The sequence below is a fragment of the Rhinoderma darwinii genome, chromosome 9 (assembly GCF_050947455.1).
Source record: "Rhinoderma darwinii isolate aRhiDar2 chromosome 9, aRhiDar2.hap1, whole genome shotgun sequence".
Classification (NCBI taxonomy): domain Eukaryota; kingdom Metazoa; phylum Chordata; class Amphibia; order Anura; family Rhinodermatidae; genus Rhinoderma; species Rhinoderma darwinii.
Window position 1 is genome coordinate 92,156,249 of NC_134695.1, and position 19,859 is coordinate 92,176,107.

General features: G+C 39.3%; 1 protein-coding gene across 2 annotated transcripts; it reads right to left on the reverse strand.

Annotated features, from left to right (window-relative positions):
* Window positions 1–1,031: 1,031 nt before the first annotated feature.
* On the reverse strand, window positions 1,032–19,511 carry TAT (tyrosine aminotransferase). 2 transcript variants are annotated; one of them, XM_075838488.1, is made up of 12 exons: window positions 19,433–19,511; window positions 16,991–17,231; window positions 16,031–16,135; window positions 12,988–13,055; window positions 12,741–12,899; window positions 11,449–11,587; window positions 10,488–10,540; window positions 8,140–8,292; window positions 7,143–7,271; window positions 5,755–5,838; window positions 3,982–4,080; window positions 1,032–2,034 (listed from the first exon to the last, which is right to left on the reverse strand). In XM_075838488.1, the coding sequence occupies exons 2-12, from the start codon at window positions 17,226–17,228 to the stop codon at window positions 1,891–1,893; spliced, it is 1,371 nt and encodes a 456-aa protein (XP_075694603.1). In that variant the 5' UTR covers window positions 17,229–17,231; window positions 19,433–19,511; the 3' UTR covers window positions 1,032–1,890. The 2 variants fall into 2 exon arrangements, with proteins under 2 accessions (XP_075694603.1, XP_075694604.1); XM_075838489.1 differs by having other exon boundaries at window positions 19,443–19,503.
* Between the last annotated feature and the right edge of the window lie 348 nt (window positions 19,512–19,859).

Sequence of the window (19,859 nt, forward strand, 5' to 3'; positions counted from 1 at the left end):
GGCGTAAGGTATGGTATATCTGTTGGTCAGCTGGAGGCCCCTCCCTCCCCTCCTGCTAAACCCGGCCCACGTTTCTTGCAACTTTCAGAAAGTTTCGAGAGAAGTAAAAAGTTGCCAATTTTAGCGCAAATATGGTGTCAGAAAGCCAGAAAATTTGCGTAAATTCTTTAATATATTTCCCCTATGTATTTTGTCAATCTATCGACTCTTCAGCAAAATGACAAACTATGAGATTAGGACCAGGAGTAGATCCCAGGCTATAAAAAAATCTTCTAATCTGGATGTTGTTGGACAGCCTTAATGCTGATAGTGAATACCTGGACCTCAAGGCAACATTCAGACGAGCGTAGCTAACCTCGGTCTGCAGTTTTTCACGTCCAAGGTGCACCCGCGCGGGACGCTTTGTCACAGATCCCCCATAGACTAGAGTCTATGGAGGGATGCATGACACACAGGAGAATAGGACATGTCCTATTTTTTCACGAACCCTTCACACGCTCCTTTGAAACAACAGTTGTGTGAACGGCCCCATTGAAATACATGAGTCTGTGTGACGGCCGTTGTTTTAACGGCCGTAACACGGACGAGACATGCGCTCATCTGAATAAGCCCTTGGGCTAAATTCACACGTCGCTGATTGTCGCAGATTTTGTTGTGGACTTTTCGCAGATCTCACACTTTTGCATTGTACCCTGTAAAATCCACTATGAAAATCTGCGATGTGTCAGCCATATACATTAGATCGCTGTAATGCAGACTTCAGCCAACTGATCTGAGATCAGTGGCTAGTAGCATATCTGATGCTCCTTATCTCATGGACAAATAAATAAATTTGTCCAATCTATGTTTCTCCGGACAGAAGTTCTAGGTGACGTGTCTGATAAGGGGTGTCAGAATTATTGAAGAGGTTCAACACTAAGGACCTGGCAGCTAAATAAGAAAACTTTTCCCCAATATTTTTTCACCCCATTACCTTTTACACCCTAAAAATAGTAATATAATGTATATGCCCCATTATAAAGACTGCACAATTGTTATTTTATAATCTTTATTCATAAAAAAAACACAATAACTTATTTAATTTACAATAGATATATATAGTATAGGTAGACCGCATGCATTTAGAGTATGTGATATAAAACCTACTACAGTTACATTGCATATAATATTATATCAATATATAGAATATCATATATAATATTATATGCAAATACAGTATTATTTACAATTGTAGGACTGAAATGACAAGTTGGGACTACAATATTTTACTGCCCCTCCATGTCGGAATAAAAATGTATTTTTTATTAAGAACAGTTTCATTTGCATTTTTTCAGGTTTTATACATGATTCATACCATACAACGTATTGCTTGGCAAACATCAAAAATGTTCTTATAGCCATATTAACCAATGAGTTGCCTGGTCTGACGTCCAAATAACTTCAAAATGGATCCAAATCATTTTCTAATGATAATAAATAACGATAAATTGAATATGTGCTCAAGCAGATAACCACACATATAAAAAAGAGAAAACCTTTGCCTATATTAGACATAATACGGGTACATTTGTATATAGGCCCTTAACCCCCTATCTGGGCCTATATTAGACATAATACGGGTACATTTGTATATAGGCCCTTAACCCCCTATCTGGGCCTATATTAGTAAGTAACGTGCTTCTATGTATACAGAGTCATCCACAGAAAAGTTAGCGTTTTGTCAGACTCAGCAATAACCGTAAAGAAGATGTAATATATGGTTGGACATGGAGTATGGTTGGAAGTAAGGTGACCATTTTTCTAATAGTTCTTTAAGAATAAAAAAAAGCCACTTGGGCCTGGGATGCCGTGGTGGAGTTATTAAAGAATTGAAGATCTCGGGCTTGTTGTTCATTTGTCACATTCCAGGTCCTGCGCTGCATCTCCGCCTTGATAATGTTCTGTGCAGAATTCACTGATGCGACGACAGGCCTCAACCATCATCTCCTCGGGAACCGTGAGGACGACCCGGAAGTAGTTGGGATATTCAAAGCACTGAAATGATGTAATTGAGAAAACGTTAGGTAAGACAGTCACTGGGAACCGTGCGGCTACATGGCCACTTAGCGGATTGTCATCGCTGTAGTGGCGTCCCCCGCCATCATGGCTGCAGGTGACTAATGATACCACGTAGCGGAAGAACTGTGCATTATACCTGCATCATTTACTAGGTATATCTTATAAACAAAACGTTTTTGTAGCCTTCTAAGGTGCCATGCACGCAACCGTGCCAGTATAAACGGTCATGGACGGCCGGCCATGGACAGCCACCCGCATTTGCGAGCCGTGCTCCCATAAAGTATGGGAGCACGGTCTGTAAAAAGCAAAAAATTGGACATGTCTTGCGGAGCCTTTCTACGGCACGGATACCTTCCCGTATATATACGGGAAGGTGTCCGTGGGCTATAGAAATGAATCGGTCCGTAATTACGGCCCGTATTTATTGACCGTAAATTAAGGATGAATTCTACAGTCGTGTGCAATGGGCCTTAAAGCAGATTTCTGTCCATAACAACGATATATGAAGTTGATCGGCGATGCAAACTATAGAGGAGGAACGATCGTTAATACAATCGTTTGCTCCCCATACAGCTTGCATCCTTGTCAACAGCACATCCTCTTCTTACATGGGGAATGTGCTGCCGACAACGATGATAGGCTGCATAAAAGATGCGATTAGCCGACAGAGGATCGGGTGATTGCTGCCCTGTTTACACTGGCCAATGATCACGAGCCGCTGGTAGCCCAATTATTGTCCCGTGTAAATGGCTATGTTCCCACTGCATATGTTTAAGGCAGAAAAATATGAGGCTGATTTCAAGAGAAAACAGTCTCTGAATCCAGACATTTATAAAGCTGATTTTGAAAGCGTTTTTGATGTTTGCAAGCGTATGTTGAGGCGTATTTTTCAAAGCGTTTTTTTGTAGTGTCAATGGAAAGCCAGCTACCAAAAAACGCCTCAAGAAGTGACATGCCACTTGTATGTCCAATTGAAATCAATGGGAAGCTGTTTGCAGGCATAATTTCAAGTTTATTTTGGAGCGTGATGCAATTGTTTTACGCTCTGAAATACGCCTGAAAACAAGCTGTGTGAACATGCCCTAAGATTCTTTATCAGAGCTTTATACAGATTTATCACCCCCATAACATTCATCCCAACATAGATATAATACAGATTTTAATCTATGCCAGCAATACAACAGAACTAAGTTAACGGGGTGCTGTGCTAAATGAATGAGTTGCCACCTGGAGACCCTATTATGACAAGGCCCTCATTTATCCAAACTGTCTAACAGTAAAACTGTCTTTGTTGCCCATAGCAACCAATCAGAGCTCTGCTTTCATTTTTCCAGAGCAGTTTAAGAAATGAAAGCTTAGCTCTGATTGGTTGCTGGGGGCTACAAAGACAATTTTACTATTAGACAGTTTTTATTATTGAGAAATGTGTTTTTTATAGGAAATAACTTATTTTTTTTTGGTATAACTTTATTCATAGCATTGTAGTGCACAAATAGTGGAAAGTGTGGTTGTCCTGCTTTTCTAGAAATCAGATTGGGGATATAAGGTCTATGCTGAATAAATTTAAAATGAGAACCGCATTGCATAGAAGACGCATTATATAATATATATATACTTTATATATATATATATATATATATATATATATATACATATATATATATATATATATATATATATACTTTTTATATATATATATATATATATATATATATATATACATATATATATATATATATATATACTTTTTATATATATATATATATATATATAAATATATATAAATATATATATATATATATATGTATAATATATGGGAGAATTGTTGCTGTACTGTAATAGATGTGGCGCATGCAACCCACAACGCAAATATATGCAATTTGGCGCATAATAAGAGCAACTAGTAGGAAATGAAAGGCTTACCGTAGCGGGGAGGCAGAAGACGGACTGCTCAGAGATCATTCTTTCTGTAAAATCTACATCATTCTCAAATTCTGGAAAATGTTCCATGTCAATACCGACCTATAGAAGTTAACGGGAGAACACATTTTACTTATCTTTTCAGGGCAAAACAGTGTTGGGTATTTCTAAATAATTTATTTGGAAGCATTGATATTATTCATTTTTTTTGTTTTTTTTTATTATGTCAGCCTGTTTCCACATGGTCTATAGACTATAGTAAACTGATATATTAGTAATTGTACTAGTGGCATATGCCTAGACAGGTTCTCTACGGTTCAGGGCATAGTACGTAGGTAATTAAATACATAAAGAGAGATTGTAATCGTTGGCATCACATTAGTTACTATACACTTGTTACTATTAGTATACTATTGTACTATACTATGGGATGTTTGAAAAGTCAAAAACTGATTAAATATCTTTAACCTCATGCATACGACCGTGTGTGCAGTCCGAGTCACGTCAGTGATCCGAGGAAAGATACGACATGTTCTATCTTTCCTCGGATCGGAGACTCGGACCATTTTTCACAGACCCGATTCACCCGCTAAAGTGAAAGGGTCCGGGAAGATTATCGGGTGCCACTCGGAGGCCGTCAAAAACGGCCCGAGTTGCACAACGGTCGTGTGCGTGAGGCATTAGACTTAAAGGGTTTCTCTGCTTTGGACCATCCCTACTTTTTAAAAAGGTCCCTTAACAATAAATTAAGTGTCCCCCTGTTAGGACCCTCAGCGATCAGCTGTAATCTGTGGAGAGACCTGGCAGAAAGTGTTCAGTTTCCCTGCAGCGCCACCACAGGAGAAATTAATCATTACACAGTGTCCATTCATATGAATGTGTTGTGTGTGGAGAGGTCGTCCAGAGCAAGAGTCACACTTTGTAACCACTTTCCACTCTGGCTAAGAGATGAAGAACAGAAGACCCCCTCTATTAACTCAGAATTCCCTAATTGGGTATATGAAAATGGGTTTTCTAAACTGGTCAACCTCTTTACATTTTTAAATTGCATTTCAGTAACATTATGGGTGCGCTCCTTGGTCCATCAATGATGGTGATTTGTTTCTATGATGCTACTGTTTGTGTAACAACCCACCATTGCTTTGGGTTAACCCACATGGGTCTATCCTATTGTGCCAGCTTCCTTGTGCCACAATTCACCCTCATGGGTTCTTAATGGACTTTTATGGGCTGTGAGTTGCAACTTGCACATCCTAACAATGTGATATTTGGGTGGTGCCAGCTTTTTTTTTGTATTATTGCATATTCATTTCCAAATATACATAGTATACTACTATAAAATTATTTGAATGAATGTGTAAGACAATAGGGTTATAATTCATCCTAATTCATCCCACTCATTTCTACTACCAGTGGTATGGGACTGGCATAGACCGTATGGGTCCACTAAAATTCCTACACGAAAAGAGCCATTGCTCCATGTCTTGCATTGATAAGAAGTAAAACGCTAGGACTTGTCTTCTATTCCTTTATCCTACTTGGACATATAAGGAATAATTTATTTCTTTAACTAGGACTAAATCTGTCAAGTTTTTGTGTTTTTCCAGGAGATACGATTCCTTTGTACCACTAGTAAGTAGACGTCTTCTAATCCATGTATTTCTGCTAACTATGGTTGATAGAATTGTTCTTCGTGTACACCTGTTTTAGATTAAATATTCTAGACCAAATAATTACTGAAATTTTACAACACATGGTTGCCAATATATTGCTTACCATTAAATACATGGCTCCTGCTGGTCGGACAGGGCAAAGTCCAGGGACAGAGGAGAGGGTATTGTAGCATAGGTCAGCATTAGACTGCAAAAAGTACACAAGAAAGAATAAATTTCAATGGATGTTCCAGAAAATAATTGACTCGGAACAATATAATGCCAAAGTAAAGAGTAAAGTGAGTAATATTTTATCAGTTAAGACCAGTGCCAAAGCCATGACCTGTACCTTGACGCAACAAACCAACAAATAATTTTCTACAGGGACTTATTTACCATATAGACCAACCTGCCATAAACCTAGGCCAACACTATTTTGTAGGAACTTCTAAATCGATCCATATTATGTTCATAAGGGATATTCATAATTGCTGGTACAAAAGAAAATGGCGGCAGACCAAAGCGTACTTCAGTTCTAGCTGCCATTTTCCTAGTGATAACTGTTGCCCATGTTGTCCTCTAGTAGCTCCGAACCTTATTAGACCACATTGAAGTGACTAACTCTTTCATATAGATCCCACTACATCTGTCCAACCAGGTTTCAGGTTTTGAATGTCATGTTGGCAGACATATTTAAAGCTTTTTTGCCAAGTGTATGGTCCAAGTTTTGCAATTTAGTTAATTTTTGGGGGATATATTGCTTAATTCTCGTTTTGGAGTGACCGCAACATTTTATCATACTGTGAAGCAATGTTATGTAGGATTGCATTAGTTATGGAGGCACTATAGGGCAGGTTCTACCAGTATCGTTATGATAATAGGCATAGTCCAGAAAAAGACACAAATTTGAGATGCCTAAATATCGCTTTTCATATATTAGCATTAAGTCAATTTTGCTAATGTGATTCCACTAGTTAATTAAATCAAATTATTCCAGAGCAAATTAGTCCAGAGCACACTTGCATGGGATTTCTTACATGTTTTTTTTCAAAGCAGCAATAAGAGGAAAATAAAGGTTACTTGGCCAAAATTTTTGGTGCAACCAAAGACGCGCTACATAGATGATGTTACAAGAAAAAATTAAGATTATCAAGACTGTGGATTCTCCGTTTTGCAACTTAAACATTTTTAAAAGTGAACTTCCTGATCTCTTATGGTTATTTTGGGGGCCACACAAGCTAAGAAAGAGGAATAAGTCCTAAGTATCACTTCAACTACAAAATCAGTGCCCAAAATAGAAGAAAGGAAGATAACCACTGGTGGATTTCTAGTTAAATATTCTTGAAGCTATTTTTCACAGTAGCATTATTATCTGCAGTAGTTGCGAACACCATATTTCTGAAGATCCACCACCACTGAAGGTCCATTCCACTAAAGACCCATCACCACTTTTATCAACATTGTCAGGAAAAGTGAATTGAGACGTAAAACAAAATCTTACTATAGACTTACCTTAATAAAGTTTATGGTGTTTTCATAGAAATGCTGAGGTGTCTTTTTTATTATGTGATCCAGAGCTCCCTGGACAATGGTACATGGGCCGAGGATCCTTTGACTGAGTCTCACAAGTCCTTCTCTGATCTGAAATGCAACATGACTCATTTTAGATGTGAACTGAATGAAAATGATATTGTGTATTATCAGGTATACATTGATGACTGTTCTTTAAAATGGCGTCTAGTTGTACGAGTAAATCCAAATGATTGAACTACTGTACGGAAAAAAAAATAAGCTGGTATTGCCCTGAGTTAGAAACAGTAAATATTAGTGTAGTAATTAATATAGTAGTAATGAATCCAGTATCTGATAGTCTGGCACTTAAAAAAAAAACACCCCAAAAAACAGAAAGAATCAATGACAACTCTAAAAAGAAAAAAGTTATCGTAGTATATTTTATGTTAGCATTTTATTTTCGGCTATACTCTTGGAGGTTTTCAACCCTTAGGCTGGATTCACACGAGCACATTACGTCCGTAAAGGACGGAACGTATTTCGGCCGCAAGTCCCGGACCGAACACACTGCAGGGAGCCGGGCTCCTAGCATCATAGTTATGTACGATGCTAGGAGTCCCTGCCTCGCTGCAGGACAACTGCCCCGTACTGAAAACATGATTACAGTACGGGACAGTTGTCTGGCAGCGCGGCAGGGACTCCTAGCGTCGTACATAACTATGATACTAGGAGCCCGGCTCCCTGCAGTGTGTTCGGTCCGGGACTTGCGGCCGAAATACGTTCCGTCCATTACGGACGTAATGTTCTCGCGTGAATCCAGCCTTATAGGAATATTCTATAAATTTTGTGATCAAACGATAATCCAGATTGTGAGATAATCCGATATTTTGTAAAATTCTATTAATGCCGGATTAAGGGTATTTGACTGAAGTAGTAAAAAGAATATTTAAAAAACAACGGTATGTTTTTGTTTTTTTAAACGATTGCATATATTCACCTCCTTGCCAAAGATTTCTTTCCGATCGTGGATTAGGATCCATCCCATTCTCCACCCTGGCACCAACCAGCGTTTAGCGAGACCACCACATGACACGATTGGTACATTAGTACTCAGTGGAGCTAATGCCTCGAATGCCCCATACTCAAAAACCTAAACAAAAGCAAATAACTTAATGAAGTCTTTATATTATTTTATTATTATTATTAATTATTATTACATTATAACGAGAAATACTACCTATTGTTTTTTTTACTCTGTCGAAATATTTAGCAGGTCACTAACTAAATCCTGGTCATAATAGGAAGCAAATTTGCAGATGTTGGATATTGTAAATATTAGCTATAATCATTTCCTGTTACATTAATATTTTATTAAACTTTCAATTCAGGTTATTCCATGTATGAAAATTAGGGCATAGAAAAAAAAATAATATGTTGTCCATAGCAACCAATCAGATCATAGTTTTTATTTTGTAGCCGGTCCTGGAAAAATAAAAGCTACACTATGATTGGTTGCTATGGGCAACACCTTCAGTCTCTGTCTGCACCAGCAAAATGGCAAAATATACCATATGTCCCCCATTGTGTGACGTCATATAGTATTTAGTGTAAAGCAATGTTAAAATCTTAATCTTGTTAAAGGGGTTGTCCAGGTTGGGGCCTGTTTCTTATACTGATGACCTATCCACAGGAGAGGTCATTAGTATATGATCGGTGGGGGTCCGACACCCGGACCCCGCACCGATCAGTTGTTCTGGTTACTGGAAGCTCTGCATGGGTCGGTGCCAGAAGCAGATGTATATCGCCCGTGCTGCAGTACTGCAGTTCTGCTCCTATTCCAGTGAATAGGAGCAGAGTTGCAGTAACCCAGCATGGCCGCTATACAGTGGTTGGAGTCTTCCTCTTCCGGCACCGACCCCTGCAGAGTTTCCGGTGCCTGGAGGCTGCCGAAATAGCTGATCTGGTGCAGGGTCCAGGTGTCAGATCCCCACCGATCATATTCTGTTGACCTCTCCTGCGGATAGGTCATCAGTATAAAAAACAGCCCCTAACCTGGACAACCCCTTTAAGGGTCAGTTCACATTTGCATTAAGGTTTCCGTTTATAAAATAAACCATAACGCAGTGTTGCATATGTCATACGACAGATCAAGTAATAGGTAAATTGAAGATAAAATCCAGCACTCGGTCCCATAAATTCAAAAACTTTAATTCAAAGCTTTTAACAACAGAATAAAACTTTCTCAAGAAGAACGCTTACGCGTTTCAAACCAAACAGGTTCTTAGTCATAGCTGACTTCCTAAAGCTCCTGCTTCAGAATTTAAACAGCTGAGAAAAAACTATCCCATGTGAGGACTTCGGTGCCCGACAGCCCCCTTTGACATATAATACACTAGTTGTAATCATGATAATAGGTATATTCATTCAAATTACATAAAGGCGACAATAAATCCTATAGATTTCAATGCTCCAATTTACTGCATTTGTATAGGTAGAAATGAGTTAATTTGTTCTGTACTGTGTGAGTCACTTTCCGTTCTATGTGGAATAAACATCTGAAAACATTTAGGAGACCAGATATCGAACATTGTGGCCAAAAAAACAACAAAAAACATCAAAAGAACACACAAACTGCAAAGTCATTGTGACATCTGGAGTGTCTAGGTGACAGGAAGGGGTGGGCTTTACTAAAGCTCCTGGACCCCAATTCAAAATTTGTAACAGGACCCCGACACCTAGTTTGTACTATTTATTATACTAGTGTCTTCTTATATGCCGGAGGATCCTTTGGGCCCTTCAGGCAGCCGGACTTGGGTGCGACTGCTACTTCTGCACCCCCAATAGCTACACCCGTGGCCCTGGAAATGTTGCCAACTCGAAGTCAAACCATATTATTGTGAAGTTCTATAAATCTGTCACTAGATATGGGCATGGAAAATTATAGCCAATTTTTAGATGCTCCAATAATCAGACAATCAGAAGTAAACCAAAATATGGAGGCAGATTTTACCCATTAGTTGTCTGCCTTTCTGCTCCATTATGGCAAGCTATGTTCCACGATTCCAGCTTCACTGGACTCTGAGGTAGTCTGAAATCCACCCCCTGTCTTAGCAAAGATGCTGCTCTCTCCCTCCTCTATCATTTTCACTGCAACTCGGCTTGTTCTGATTGGCTGCTATGTGAAAGCACAAGCCCATCACAAACTCACTGGTAGTGCTGATTTACACATCAAAAATAGTTATAATCTACAAGTAACTAATATACCAGTGGGAAAAAAGAAGAATATAATACAACTTTCACACATATATTGAGAGAAATTAGCTATACAAAGGGGGATGAACTCACCATATCGCCGTATATTTCATCGGCCAAGATGGGTACACATTGCCTGGAGGCCACTGGGAAAAAGATGTGCCAAGTTAATGAAGTGGTACTGTATTAGTCCGTAAGACACAATGCATTTTATAATAAGGGTCTGGCTGATAGTAAAATTTGTGTAGTATAAAGGCCCAAGTTTCTTTAAAGGCAAAATATGAAATGTAGAAGCCAGCAAATTTTTGTTTGAGTCCAAAAGTGTCTTTCTTTGAGTCCCAAAGTGTCCCCATAATAATGCAAATGCTTGTCACAACGATCCCCTCCCTGTTTCAGCCCCAGTGCACCAATAACAACCACAGAGCCCCCAGTGACTGCTATAGTGTCGCAGTACCAATCACAGAGTCCCTGATGCTCGCCCAAATGCCCCAGTCCAACATGTATCAGAGACAGATGGAAATTTTGCATATTAAGAATATATGAATCTAGAATATTTAATTAACCGTGTTAAAATGCAGTGACACACAACAGAAGTCAAATCTCTCAAAGAGGGGAGGCTTATTATATCTCCAAAACCACCAATGCCACCCCACGATCGACTGCTGGACGTCTTACACCCCACTTTGCATCTATACGTAAGATATACCATAGTACTTTTTTAGTTTATTGTATGTTGTACATGGCCCTACTCAAAGTACATAAAGGTTTATCCACCAATATTCCCGACATATAGCAGACAAGTAATGCCTCATGCACACGACAGTGTGCGCTGGCCGAGTCCCGTCAGTGATCCGTGGAGAGATAGGAAATGTCCTATCTTTCCACAGATTGGAGAATCGGATCAGTTTTCGCGGACCCAATTCACCCGCTAAAGTGAATGGGTTTGTGAAGGCTATCGGGTGCCACTCGAATGCTGTTAAAAATGGCCCGAGTGGCACAACGGTGCTGTGCAACTGGCATTAGAAGATTCATAGGAATCACCCATTCTACTTACCGGCAAGGATTTTTAGCAAATGTTTCTTGCTAAACACTGAGCCGCAGGGATTGGACGGATTGTTGATGATGATACAGGCAGTTTTGTCATCTACCAGAGATTCCATGTGTTTCACATCAATCTCCCAGGACTTCTCTGGCTGGAAATGCAACATATTGATGTTTAATTCTGCTCTCTTAGTGACAGTCATTTCCATATGAAATATTTCAAAAATTTTAGAGAGTTTGAATATAATAGTTCAATTGTTAGCCAAAACGAAATGGCTCCTCATTTTTTAAATTGACTTTTGTCATGTTGTATCTTTCAAGGTGCCAAGCGTTGCCATGGGGGGGGGGGGCCAAGGTATCAGTCACACCTGGGCCCTAGTGCCTGAGAGGTCCCAAAGGCCCTTCTACCACATGTGAAGACACCAGTATTAAAATTAGCACAGAGTAGGTGGGGGGCTATGTTTCAGACTCCGCATATGGGCCAAGGAGCTTCAAGTTAGAATTTTGAAGATGTCCACATTTGGTGGCTATGCAACGGGAAAGGTCAATCATTTAATAACAACCATCTTAATTTTTAACAGTTTGAGACGAGAAGGACACTGTCATGCCCATGGCCGCGGGCCATCAGGCTCACTCACCTCCTGATGCCCGCAGCCATAGATCTGCGAGCGCTGGCCGCAGTCTCCTCAGGAGATGCCAGCGCTCACTTCCGCTCACTTCGCCTCGTGCCCCTTTAAGAGCGGGCACGAGCGTGCGCGGACCGGACTTTTGTGTTAATTAGCCCATAGCACCCTAGACTATAAGAAGGGACTAGCCCCTTCCTCCCACGCTTGTGCGTTGTTGTCGTACCCTAGTTTGTCTATGCAAATGGCCTCCTAGTGTTTCTCAGTTCCCAGTGTTCCCTGTTCCTGTATCCTGTTACCTGTATCCCGTGCTATCCTGGTCGAGTGCCGTGCTGAGCCAAAGTCGAGCTGTGCTGTATTCCGTGCCTGTCCTGCTTCACCACGTCTACCTGCTGCCTAGTCCCAGCCGAGCCTGACTTGCTACTGTCCGAGCTGCCACAGGTACCCTATACGAACTATAGACTGTAACCTGCCCAGTGGGTCGACGAACCCTACGTGACAGACACAATGACTAATAGTTGTCTGTTTTATTAAAATCAGGACCAGTATGTTTTCCCATATACTTCAATACCCTCATAGTCCTCTTTTAGAATTCACAACCTCATATTACCAAGTTATCCAAGTACTCAAATATTTACAATTCTTAAAATATAGATTTATGTAATAAAAATGTGTGACTTACTATCAAATTGTAGAGTTTCACTTCCACCCCCAGAGACAAAGCTAGTGTTTTGTAGAGAGAGAATCCAGGACGTGGGACCAGGATGTTCTGTCCAGGATTGGCCAGAACCGCAAGAGCCAACTCAATAGCCTGGCTGCAGCCACTGGTGAGGATGACGTCCTACACGAGGAATGGGATCATTATAATAATGGCATAACGATGTTTAAGAGAGCTGATCAAATAACTGTTGGTATTTTTAGCAACCTACTTTGGCTTCCAAAGGGGCTTCAGGGCAAGTGTAGTTCTTGGCAATCACTTCCCGGCTAGACTGATATCCTACATATACAATAGAATGCAGTTTTAGATACAGTGGAGGAAATAAGTATTTGATCCCTTGCTGATTTTGTAAATTTGCCCACTGTCAAAGACATGAACAGTCTCAAATTTTTAGGCTAGGTTAATTTTACCAGTGAGAGATAGATTATATTTTAAAAAAAAACAGAAAATCACATCGTCAAAATTATATATATTTATTTGCATTGTGCACAGAGAAATAAGTATTTGATCCCTTTGGCAAACAAGACTTAATACTTGGTGGCAAAACCCTTGTTGGCAAGCACAGCAGTCAGACGTTTTTAGTAGTTGATGATGAGGTTTGCGCACATGTTAGATGGAATTTTGGCCCACTCCTTTTTGCAGATCATCTGTAAATCATTAAGATTTCGAGGCTGTCGCTTGGCAACTCGGATCTTCAGCTCCCTCCATAAGTTTTCGATGGGATTAAGGTCTGGAGACTTGCTAGGCCACTCCATGACCTTAATGTGCTTCTTTTTGAGCCACTCCTTTGTTGCCTTGGCTGTATGTTTCGGGTCATTGTCGTGCTGGAAGACCCAGCCACGAGCCATTTTTAATGTCCTGGTGGAGGGAAGGAGGTTGTCACTCAGCATTTGACGGTACATGGCTCCATCCATTCTCCCATTGATGCGGTGAAGTAGTCCTGTGCCCTTAGCAGAGAAACACCCCCAAAACATAATGTTTCCACCTCCATGCTTGACAGTGGGGACGGTGTTCTTTGGGTCATAGGCAGCATTTCTCTTCCTCCAAACAAGGCGAGTTGAGTTAATGCCAAAGAGCTCAATTTTAGTCTCATCTGACCACAGCACCTTCTCCCAATCACTCTCAGAATCATCCAGATGTTCATTTGCAAACTTCAGACGGGCCTGTACATGTGCCTTCTTGAGCAGGGGGACCTTGCGGGCACTGCAGGATTTTAATCCATTACGGCGTAATGTGTTACCAATGGTTTTCTTGGTGACTGTGGTCCCAGCTGACTTGAGATCATTAACAAGTTCCCCCCGTGTAGTTTTCGGCTGAGCTCTCACCTTCCTCAGGATCAAGGATACCCCACGAGGTGAGATTTTGCATGGAGCCCCAGATCGATGTCGATTGACAGTCATTTTGTATGTCTTCCATTTTCTTACTATTGCACCAACAGTTGTCTCCTTCTCACCCAGCGTCTTACTTATGGTTTTGTAGCCCATTCCAGCCTTGTGCAGGTCTATGGTCTTGTCCCTGACATCCTTAGAAAGCTCTTTGGTCTTGCCCATGTTGTAGAGGTTAGAGTCAGACTGATTCATTGAGTCTGTGGACAGGAGTCTTTTATACAGGTGACCATGTAAGACAGCTGTCTTTAATGCAGGCACCAAGTTGATTTGGAGCGTGTAACTGGTCTGGAGGAGGCTGAACTCTTAATGGTTGGTAGGGGATCAAACACTTATTTCTCTGTGCACAATGCAAATAAATATATATCATTTTGACAATGTGATTTTCTGGTTTTTTTATATAATCTATCTCTCACTGGTAATATTAAGCTAGCCTAAAAATTCTAGACTGTTCATGACTTTGACAGTGGGTAAACTTACAAAATCAGCAAGGGATCAAATACTTATTTCCTCCACTGTACCTAGTACAAAAACACACGCTGTCTATTAGCATTTTGACTTTACAGTTCTTCTGAAAGCTATTATAGTAAAACTACTGCACTTCTGGATTATATGATAGTGATAAATACTGCTCTTCTGGATTATATGATAGTGATAACTACTGCACTTCTGGATTATATGATAGTGATAGCTACTTCTCTTCTGGATTATATGATAGTGATAACTACTGCTCTTCTGGATTATATGATAGTGATAACTACTGCTCTTCTGGATTATATGATAGTGATAACTACTGCACTTCTGGATTATATGATAGTGATAGCTACTTCTCTTCTGGATTATATGATAGTGATAACTACTGCTCTTCTGGATTATATGATAGTGATAACTACTGCTCTTCTGGATTATATGATAGTGATAACTACTGCTCTTCTGGATTATATGGTAGTGATAACTACTGCTCTTCTGGTTTATATGATAGTGATAACTACTGCACTTCTGGATTATATGATAGTGATAACTACTGCTCTTCTGGATTATATGATAGTGATAACTACTGCACTTCTAGATTATGTGCTAGTGATTACTACTGCTCTTCTGGATTATCTGATAGTGATAACTACTGCACTTCTGGATTATGTGCTAGTGATAACTACTGCTCTTCTGGATTATATGATAGTGATAACTACTGCACTTCTGGATTATGTGCTAGTGATAACTACTGCTCTTCTGGATTATATGATAGTGATAACTACTGCTCTTCTATATTATATGATAGTGATAACTACATCTTTTCTGGATTATATGATAGTGATAACTACTGCTCTCTGGATTATATGATAGTAATGGCTCTACTGTTCTGGATTCTACAATACTGATGTATCTTCTGATTTTCTGGATTGTACTATAATGATGACTCTACTTCTATTCTGGATTCTTTGATAGCTCTACTGTTCTGGATTCTACAATACTGAAGTATCTACTGTTCTTCTGGATTCTACAATACCGATGACTCTACTGTTCTTCTGAATTATATAATACCGATGACTCTACTGTTCTTCTGAATTATATAATAGTGATGACTCTACTGTTCTCGATTTGACAAAACTGGTGACTACTGTTATTCTGGATTCTATGATAACGATGACTATACTGTTCTGGATTCTATAATACTGATGACTACTGTTCTTCTGGATTCTATGATATTGATTCTATGATACTGATGACTATACTGTTCTTCTGGATTATTTTATAGTGATGACTCTACTGACTAGTTTTTAGCCATCAATACTTTCACTCAGTTATTAAATTGTCATAAAAAGTCTGGATAAAATACTATTAGTCAATAATAAGTGGCATTCAGCTTACCTATACTTGGAGCATAACCATTATACTTTTGAGAGTCAATTGCATCTTTCATAGCTCGAATTACTTCAACATCAGTAGGCAGGTTTCCAAATACTGTAGGGTCACCTAGAATAAAGATTGCTTGTGGTTAGTATTCTAAAGGGAATGTATTACCTAGAATTTTTTTCAACTAATTAACACCAGATATTGAGACATATTCTTTTATTTTAATCATTTTTTGATTGTAGATTTTTTAAATTATATTTCTTACACTTTTATGGGGGCAGCCATCTTGCCTGAGCTGCTTTTATCAGCATTTAGATATATGCTTTACAGCAGCCACATGGACCATATGTAACAATAGTCTAAAGATGACCCATTGACTTCTATGGGAGAGTTTTCTAGGCATGCTCTGTGACCTGTGCAGAGGTCATTATGCAGGGAGGATGAGGAGGGGAGCTATGTTCATCACCTATTGTCATTGGTAGATTCTGCGATATGTATATACAGGTGTTATCTGTCATTGTAATTCTGCCTGTGATGATAATGGGATGACTGCTGAGAAGCGATCTTTACAGAACAGGAAAGGTCAGTCTATTGTGAGGCTCAGTGGCGAGAATGAACAGTGCAAGATTGTAAGTTTTTAAAAAAAAAATAGATAATGACATGGAAAATTTTAAAAACTTGATTCAAATTATAGGTCATTTTCTAATGACACATTCCTTTTAATTCTGATCATCTGCTCTGTAATGATGACCACTTAAGATTTTTGTTTCAATGTTTTTAAGACAATATTAGAAGGACAGTCCTGTTCTGTTGACCTTGGGATTGCTGGATATAGTCCGTTTATGGGGGTGAGACAACTTCATTGTGGATACATACTATAAAATGTTTCTGAGGTGACATCATCTAATCTTTAGTACATTTTTGGAATCATATACAATATTTTTGCTTTGAGACGAATATCACTTATATACTAACCTATAGATAAGGCAATCATTGGCTTATTAGGGTGAGGCTTGGCATTCATAGTGTCCACAATGGCTCTGATAGGATTAAACGTCTTCTTTGACATTTCTGATGCCCTCACGCCCCATCTTGGCTTTCGGTTTTTGATTTTCTCAATGCCATTAGGTCTCTGAATATTGACATGAACGTCAAGGACTTTAGGGTGGACTGGAGAGCCATTCACCTTGATGACGTAGGAATCTGTCTGCATTTTCTGGAAAATCACGAGATTAATATTTAGAGCACAAACTAGTATTTATTACATTTAGCTGCAGCAAAGAAAATAAGACAGCAAACGTGTAATTTGTAAAATGTAAGAAAAATCTTAATTTTAAAAATAAATTGGGTAATTTTTAATTTGCAAATAATTTTTTTTTATCTGATAAAAAGGAGGTGTCTGCAGATTTTACCGCATAGGTTATAGGCTATGTACACCTCTGAAATTGTTTTTGTTTTTTAAATAAAAACGTGTATCAGTGTGATTGGTGCAACAATCAAAATACTTTTTATTAAAAATTATTTTTACTTTTTGAGATACAGCTGCTTTGTATCCTGTATACTGAGCAGCTGTATCTAGCACTGAGACTTGAATCAGTCAGGTCAGCGGCACTGATCGTTCAGTGTCAGCGGGTCCTGCGTGTCTCTGACACGCAGGATCGAGCTGCTATTGATCACATCTAAGTTCATAACTTAGATGTGATCGATTCCAGGTGATTCTTGTGTGTCAGAGACACGCAGGACCTGCTTTCACGAAGGGCTTATTCAGATGAACGCATAATACGTCTGTGCAACGCGCATGATTTTACGCGCCTCGCACGGACCTATGTTAGTCAATTTGGCCGTTCAGACTGTCCGTGATTTTCATGTCCGCTGCGTAAAACCCACGACATGTCCTATATTACGTTTTTCGCGCATCACGCACCCATTGAAGTCAATGGGTGTATGAAAACCGTGCACGGCACACGGAGGCACTTCCGTGTGCCGCGCGCGATGCGCGCAACAGTAGTCAAGACTATGAATGAAAACAGAAAAGCACCACGTGCTTTTCTGTTTACAAACATACAAACAGAGTGTCATAATGATGCGAAAATCACGCAGCCACGCATCATATGCTGCTGACACACGGAGCTGTTATGGACCTTTTGCGCACGCAAAACGCTGTGTTTTTTGCGCGTGCAAAACGCAAACGCTCGTGTGAATCCGGCCAAAACCTGTCAGTCAAGCGGACCTGACAGATTCGGGTCTCAGCGTTAGATAAAGCTGCTCTGTATACAGGATACAAAGCAACTGTATCTCAAAAAGTAAATTTTTTTTAAAATAAAAAGTATTTAGAAAGTTGCACCAAACAAACAGGCAGACGTTTTTATAATAAAAAACAAAACAAAAAACAATTTCAAAGGTAATCCTAGTGGCAAAGTTCATATCTTCTTGTGAGGGTTAAGGATGAAGAACAGGGGGATTCCTTAGTGGTTCATTGTCTTTTCCTGCTGCCATACTTCTCCTGCACTGGAGCACAACTTCTCCAACAAGTCTGCAAAGTGTCGCTAAAGTCTGTTCCCGCTACACTGTGCTACTCTGTGACATTGTCCCTAAGACGTCACCCAAGTTCCATCTACCCTAGCCGGCATCCAGGTACGCTTGGATATGCACACACAGAGTATATATAAATATATATATATATAATATTACACATATAATAATAATATTATTTTATATACATATATATTTATTTTTTATTTATTTTTTATGTTAATACATTGCTATTTCAAATACATTATTCAATTCATAAACAATTCAAAAACAGAAAAATACTTTGCCAGTATTAGGATAAATTGAATAAAAATAATCACAGTCCATGGTATAAAAAAAATTATTGTTAGGGCACGTTCAGACGTGGCGGAATTGCTGTGGACTTCTGCAGCGGGCGTTTTTTTATTTTCTTTCTATACATTTTTAAGAAAGCTAGTTCAGACGTTGCAGAAAATTACTTTGCAGAAATTAGGCTGCGGTGCAGATTTTTCCCTCCCCAGCATGCACTTTCCATTGCGGAGAAGAAGCGGAATTTCACTGCGGATTTCAGCCTTTGCAATGCAAAAACTGAAATCTGTGGCAAGTCTGCTGTGATATGAATTACCTGTCAAATATGAGAATGTTGGTGCAGATTCGTTGCGTAATTGCCCCAAATCTATACCAGCATTTGCAGCGGAAAAATTCTGCCACGTCTGAACGTGCCCTTACGTGGCGAAAAAACAAGACATCAAGCTGTCCTCTATGAGGAGGCAACCTTAATTTTAGAAATGTAACAAAGTTATTTTAAAAAAAATCTTACAATATATATATATATATATTGTAAACTATTTTTGTTGATAACCTATTATTAATGCATTCTTAGTATTTTTTGTAGTTTCAGGTTACCTGTACTTGCCAAATGAAACGTGTTCAGGAACGAGGAACTCTTGTCTCTCAGAAACTTTCACACAGCTGACAGGAGGAATCACAGAATAGGCACAAACTGTCCATAAAATAGTCCCCAAAAATGGGTGTTGGACCTGTTTCGCTGTTCCTATTGGTGGATAACGGAGGGATGTGTTCCATTTGTAGAACATCCCTCCTATGGCTTTATGTACCATATTGAACTGATTTTGAAGGCATTTCATTTAACTGTTTCAGAAATCTCTTCTTCAGCGAAAACAAGAGCTTGGTATCTTATCTGTTTGTATGTAAATATTACCTTATACATGCATGGCAACAAAATACGGCAAAGTACAAACTGGCAGAGGCAGCTGTATTCATAAAATTGGTGATATTTTAGATTTAAAAAAATCCCAAAAAACAACACAGA

Bases quoted from the DNA above. Each gene is read 5' to 3' on its own strand.
- TAT (XM_075838488.1), bottom strand. From the start codon at position 17,228: ATGCAGACAGATTCCTACGTCATCAAGGTGAATGGCTCTCCAGTCCAC. The intron at 11,588-12,740 runs GTAAGTCACACA...TTGCATTTCCAG, and splicing joins TGAAACTCTACAATTTGATA to CCAGAGAAGTCCTGGGAGAT. The intron at 8,293-10,487 runs GTGAGTTCATCC...GCTTTTGTTTAG, and splicing joins ATGAAATATACGGCGATATG to GTTTTTGAGTATGGGGCATT.